Genomic DNA, 5705 nt, shown 5'->3' on the forward strand with positions numbered 1-5705 from the left:
GAAAGGCTGAGGGCGGCGGGGCGTCTTACGCGGGGCGGGAGCGCGGCCGGGCACCGAGCGGCGTCCCTGCGGAGCTGGCTCGGATTTTGAGTTCTGGGCGTGTTGTGTCAGAGCTTTCCCTCACGTGGATTCTGCTCTCGCTCCGTTCCTGGGTCAGTTCTCTGTCAGACCTGCGGCGTTTCTGCTCCGCTCGACATCTCCACGTTCTTCGGAATTAGAATATTCAAACTCACTCTCTTGTTTCTTGCTAGCAGTTCTGTTTACGAAAGCTGCCAAAACGTCATGTATTTTTTTTATTTTAATTGCGTGCTTTGCTGCTGGAGGTGGCACCTAGGTGTTTCTAATATCAAACGATGAACGATTTTCCAAAGCCTCGCTTTGAGCAAAGTCAGGAATCGCTAGCGCAGAGGCTGAGCCTTGTGCTGAGGCTGGCTGTCTCGTGATGTCTCGTGGTTCAAAGCTATGCTAACTAACGCGTTCCCTCCGAGCAGCCTCTGCTGGGCCGCCCCGCCCTGCGCCTCGCGCCTCACGCCTCACTGCCTGCTGGGCTCCGCGCTGCCTCCTGTTCTGTGCCAGTTGTGAGGCAGAAGTGAAGGATGTTGGTTAATGGAGACATCAGTTAAAGTCACCTTGAGGTAGCGTTGAAAAAGGCCCTTAGAATCGCAGGTGATCGCTTAGCACTGGAGCTTCCCGAGATGCTCGTGTTGCTTCGTTGCACATTGTGTTTTGTTTTCTTTATTCAGTGTTTATTGCTTTACGGTACGGTGAGTGGCTGTTAAACCTGTTAAGAAAAAAATGATTTTTATTAATAATTCATGTTGGCGTATTTGTGAATTACGTTTACAAATATATTTTTATTTCTCAAACCTCCTTTGAAATTCGAGAGATAACTCTTTTTATTTTTTGAGCTGATTTTTTTTTATGCTGTAGTAGCAGAAGCCCGTAGTGTTGTTGAGAGCTTTGTCCTTATTTCACAGATGCACTGGGAATTGTTTTTAATCTCCTTTCTGCTTTCCCATTACAGATGGTGATGACGACCCACAACTCTCCTGGGTGGCTTCATCTCCCTCCAGCAAAGATGTTGCATCACCCACTCAGATGATAGGAGATGGGTGTGATCTCGGCATCGGGGAGGAGGAAGGGGGGACTGGCCTGCCGTATCCCTGTCAGTTTTGTGATAAGTCCTTCATTCGCTTGAGCTACCTTAAGAGACACGAGCAGATCCACAGTGACAAACTACCTTTCAAATGTACCTACTGTAGCCGGCTTTTTAAACACAAGAGGAGTAGGGACCGTCACATAAAGCTTCATACGGGGGACAAAAAGTATCACTGCCACGAGTGCGAGGCCGCATTCTCTCGCAGCGATCACCTCAAAATTCATCTGAAAACCCACAGCTCCAGCAAACCATTCAAGTGTACTGTGTGTAAACGTGGGTTTTCATCTACCAGCTCATTGCAGAGTCACATGCAAGCTCATAAAAAGAACAAGGAACATATGGCAAAGTCTGAGAAAGAGGTGAAGAAGGATGATTTTATGTGTGATTACTGTGAAGAGACATTCAGTCAGACTGAAGAATTGGAGAAGCACGTAATGACACGCCACCCACAGCTTTCTGAGAAGGCAGATTTGCAGTGTATTCATTGCCCTGAAGTATTTTCAGATGAAAACTTATTGCTCTCACACATTCATCAAGCCCATGCCAACAAAAAACACAAGTGCCCTATGTGCCCAGAGCAGTTTTCTTCAGTGGAGGAAGTCTATTGCCACTTGGACAGCCACAGACAACCTGACTCCAGCAATCACAGCATCAGCCCTGACCCAGTCCTGGGGAGTGTGGCATCCATGAGCAGTGCGACTCCCGACTCCAGCGCATCGGTGGAGAGAGGTTCCACCCCAGATTCGACCTTAAAGCCTTTGAGAGGGCAAAAGAAAATCAGGTCTGTGGACAGAGAGGACGGCCAAAATTGGTCTAAAGTTACTTACAGCTGCCCATACTGCTCAAAGCGCGACTTCAACAGTCTTGCTGTGCTTGAGATCCACCTGAAGACCATCCATGCAGACAAACCTCAGCAAAGCCACACATGCCAGATCTGCCTTGATTCCATGCCTACGCTGTACAACTTGAATGAACACGTGAGAAAGGTGCACAAAAACCATGCTTATCCAATGATGCAGTTTAGCAACATTTCTGCCTTTCACTGTAACTACTGCCCTGAGATGTTTGCAGATATCAATAGCTTACAGGAACACATCCGTATTACTCACTGTGGCCCAAATGCTACTCCTCAAGATGGTAACAATGCTTTCTTCTGTAACCAGTGCTCAATGGGCTTTCTGACTGAAGCAACTTTGACTGAGCATATTCAGCAGACTCACTGCAATGTAGGAAATTCAAAACTGGATTCCCCTGTCATTCAGCCAACACAGTCTTTTATGGAAGTTTATTCATGCCCTTATTGCACAAACTCCCCCATTTTTGGCTCCATCCTGAAGCTTACAAAGCATATTAAAGAAAACCACAAGAACATTCCTCTGGCACACAATAAGAAGTCAAAAGCAGAGCAGAGTCCAGTTTCTTCTGATGTTGAAGTCTCTTCCCCTAAAAGGCAACGGCTTTCTGCTAGTGTAAACTCGGTGTCTAATGGTGAATATCCATGTAATCAGTGCGATCTAAAGTTCTCAAATTTTGAGAGTTTTCAAACTCATTTAAAGTTGCACTTGGAGTTGCTGTTGAGGAAACAGTCTTGCCCTCAGTGTAAAGAAGACTTTGATTCCCAGGAGTCTCTCCTGCAACATCTCACCGTACATTACATGACAACTTCAACTCATTATGTATGTGAGAGCTGCGACAAACAGTTTTCTTCAGTGGATGATTTGCAGAAGCATTTGTTGGACATGCATACTTTTGTGTTGTATCACTGCACCCTTTGCCAAGAAGTTTTTGATTCCAAGGTATCTATCCAAGTGCATCTGGCAGTCAAGCACAGCAATGAAAAGAAGATGTATCGTTGCACAGCCTGTAACTGGGATTTTAGGAAGGAGGTGGATCTCCAAATCCACGTGAAGCACAGTCACTTGGGGAATCCATCAAAGTCTCACAAGTGCATCTTTTGTGGTGAGACTTTTAGCACAGAGGTAGAACTGCAGTGCCACATCACAACTCACAGCAAAAAATACAACTGCAAGTTTTGTAGCAAAGCTTTTCATGCCATCATCTTGCTTGAAAAACACTTGCGGGAAAAACACTGCGTTTTTGATGCTAGCACTGAAAATGGTACAGCTAATGGCATGACCCCAACAAATAAGAAGACAGAAGGGGCAGATATCCAGAACATGTTAATGAAGAATCCAGATACCTCCAACAGTCATGAGGCCAGTGAGGATGATGTAGATGCTTCTGAGCCCATGTATGGCTGTGACATCTGTGGCGCTGCCTATACTATGGAGGTCCTCTTGCAAAACCATCGCTTGAGAGATCATAACATCAGGCCTGGGGAGGATGACTGCTCTAGGAAGAAAGCGGAGTTCATCAAAGGTAGCCACAAGTGTAATATCTGCTCAAGGACCTTTTTCTCAGAAAATGGCCTGAGAGAGCACATGCAGACCCATCGAGGCCCAGCAAAGCACTACATGTGCCCCATCTGTGGGGAGCGCTTCCCATCGCTCCTGACCCTCACTGAGCACAAAGTCACTCACAGCAAGAGTTTGGATACAGGAACGTGTCGGATCTGCAAAATGCCGCTGCAGAGCGAGGAGGAATTCATCGAACACTGCCAGATGCATCCAGATCTCAGAAACTCCCTCACCGGGTTTCGCTGTGTTGTCTGCATGCAGACTGTCACCTCTACGCTTGAGCTGAAAATTCATGGGACGTTTCATATGCAGAAACTGGCAGGAAACTCTGCGACCTCATCACCCAATGGCCAGGCCTTGCAAAAGCTCTACAAGTGTGCACTGTGCTTGAAAGAGTTCCGGAACAAGCAGGACTTGGTAAAATTGGATGTGAATGGTCTTCCCTATGGCCTTTGTGCTGGATGCATGACCAGGAGCACCAATGGACAGTCTTCAGGCTTGACTCCACAGGAGGTGAACGAGAGGCCGTGTGGCAGCCTGAGGTGCCCTGAGTGTAGTGTCAAATTTGAAAGTGCTGAAGACCTGGAGAGCCACATTCAGGTTGACCACCGAGACCTGACACCTGAGACTAGTGGCCAAAGGAAAGGTACCCAGACGTCTCCTGTTCCCAGGGTGAGTACAGCTGAACTTTGGAATGTCAGAAGGATTATATGTAGATTTTTAATGTGACTGAGAAGCTTTTTTTAAAATCCTGTTTTATAAAATTAGTTAAACAAACAAAAAAAAATCTAGAGGGGTAATGCACGTAGAAAAATTAGATTTTGTGCAGTCTTACAGACTTGTAGATTCCTAATAGCAGGGCATTAATTTTTTTATCATAAAGCTGCTCTAAATTTACCAGCAGAGAGCTTAGACACATTAGTAGTGCATGTGAGTGATGAGGATTGAGTTTGTCCATGAATTCTGGTGCTACTGAACTGGCAGATCTGGAAAAACTGGAACATTTCCATGAAAAAGGGCATTCTGAGTTCCCGAAGGTAAAAGATCTGATTTGTCATACTCAGGGAATGGCATGGTTTCTTACCTGGGAAATAAACTCAAGCAGGAAGATAGAGGAACTTGTGAGAAAAGCTGTAGCAAATTTCCCCCCAATTCGCACCTGAAACCAATTTCTGTGCTAGAGAGCTTGTTGTCACATATGTCTGCAAGGGTGAATGCTGTGAGGCTGCTTGGATGTTTGTGTGCATGCATACATTGTGAGTGTGTGTGTGCGATTTTAAAAGTGATTTTAAAGGGAACTTCTTCACGGCCCTCCTTCAGGAGAAGTAGTTTTTTAGCAAATCTGGAAATTGCTGTCTACTAATAGGCAGGTTACGTGTCTGAAAAAAGAAGTGTGCTCTGCTCTGGAGTTTACTGATAGCCTGTTTTCCCATTTCTTAGCTTACGCAATGCATGGGGACATGCAGCATCTAAGTAAGGTTTCAGAAGACTGCTCAGGAGATTAATATTGTTTGCAGTTTATAGTCTTTTAAAATTATTTGTTGACGTTTTGGCTCAAGAATGGGCCAAGTCAGTCCTTCCTCTGTCAGGAACAGATGGAATGAGAAGTAAATTTTGGAAATCTTCTCGGGAGACCAACAGCAGACACATCTGAGTATTGATATCATCTGACATTTTTAATTAAACATGATGGGGTGAGATTTTCAAAAGTATCTAAGGAAATTAGGCACCCAACTCCTAATGAATAATTCCAGCCGTAGATGCCTGTTTATGTCAATCTGCTAATTAAAGCACCCACAAACACATCTCACTGCATTAAAAGAACCTGTAAATACCGCTCGAATACAGCATCAGAGGCTCAGGAAGTAAGAAAGGACCATAAGTATGTCCTGAGGACGCAAACTGTGATGCCTGCAGTAGTGCTATCACAAGCTGAGCCCCGCTGGGACTTGTTAGCTCCAGCTCAGTGTTGGGACCATGCAGGGCAGCAGCATCTGGGCAGCCCAGAGCACAGCACTGCCTGCCCTCGGCACCGCTCGCCACAGCACCTCTGTTCCAGGCTGCTGATGAAATGCCCAAAAAGTACCTTTCCTTTCCTTTCCTTTCCTTTCCTTTCCTTTCCTTTCCTT

General features: G+C 45.7%; 1 protein-coding gene across 2 annotated transcripts; it reads left to right on the plus strand.

The window, feature by feature from the left end:
• Positions 1-23: 23 nt before the first annotated feature.
• On the plus strand, positions 24-4320 carry ZNF423 (zinc finger protein 423). 2 transcript variants are annotated; one of them, XM_010717989.2, is made up of 2 exons: positions 24-152; positions 1025-4320. In XM_010717989.2, exon 2 carries the CDS (start codon positions 1099-1101, stop codon positions 4303-4305), a length of 3207 nt encoding a protein of 1068 aa, XP_010716291.1. In that variant the 5' UTR covers positions 24-152; positions 1025-1098; the 3' UTR covers positions 4306-4320. The 2 variants fall into 2 exon arrangements, with proteins under 2 accessions (XP_010716291.1, XP_031411294.1); XM_031555434.1 differs by having other exon boundaries at positions 58-635.
• The last annotated feature ends 1385 nt before the right edge of the window (positions 4321-5705 follow it).

The sequence above is a fragment of the Meleagris gallopavo genome, chromosome 13 (genome assembly GCF_000146605.3).
Source record: "Meleagris gallopavo isolate NT-WF06-2002-E0010 breed Aviagen turkey brand Nicholas breeding stock chromosome 13, Turkey_5.1, whole genome shotgun sequence".
Lineage (NCBI taxonomy): Eukaryota > Metazoa > Chordata > Aves > Galliformes > Phasianidae > Meleagris > Meleagris gallopavo.

Excerpts from the sequence above, each read along its gene's own strand:
- ZNF423 (XM_010717989.2), top strand. The coding sequence starts at position 1,099 with ATGATAGGAGATGGGTGTGATCTCGGCATCGGGGAGGAGGAAGGGGGG.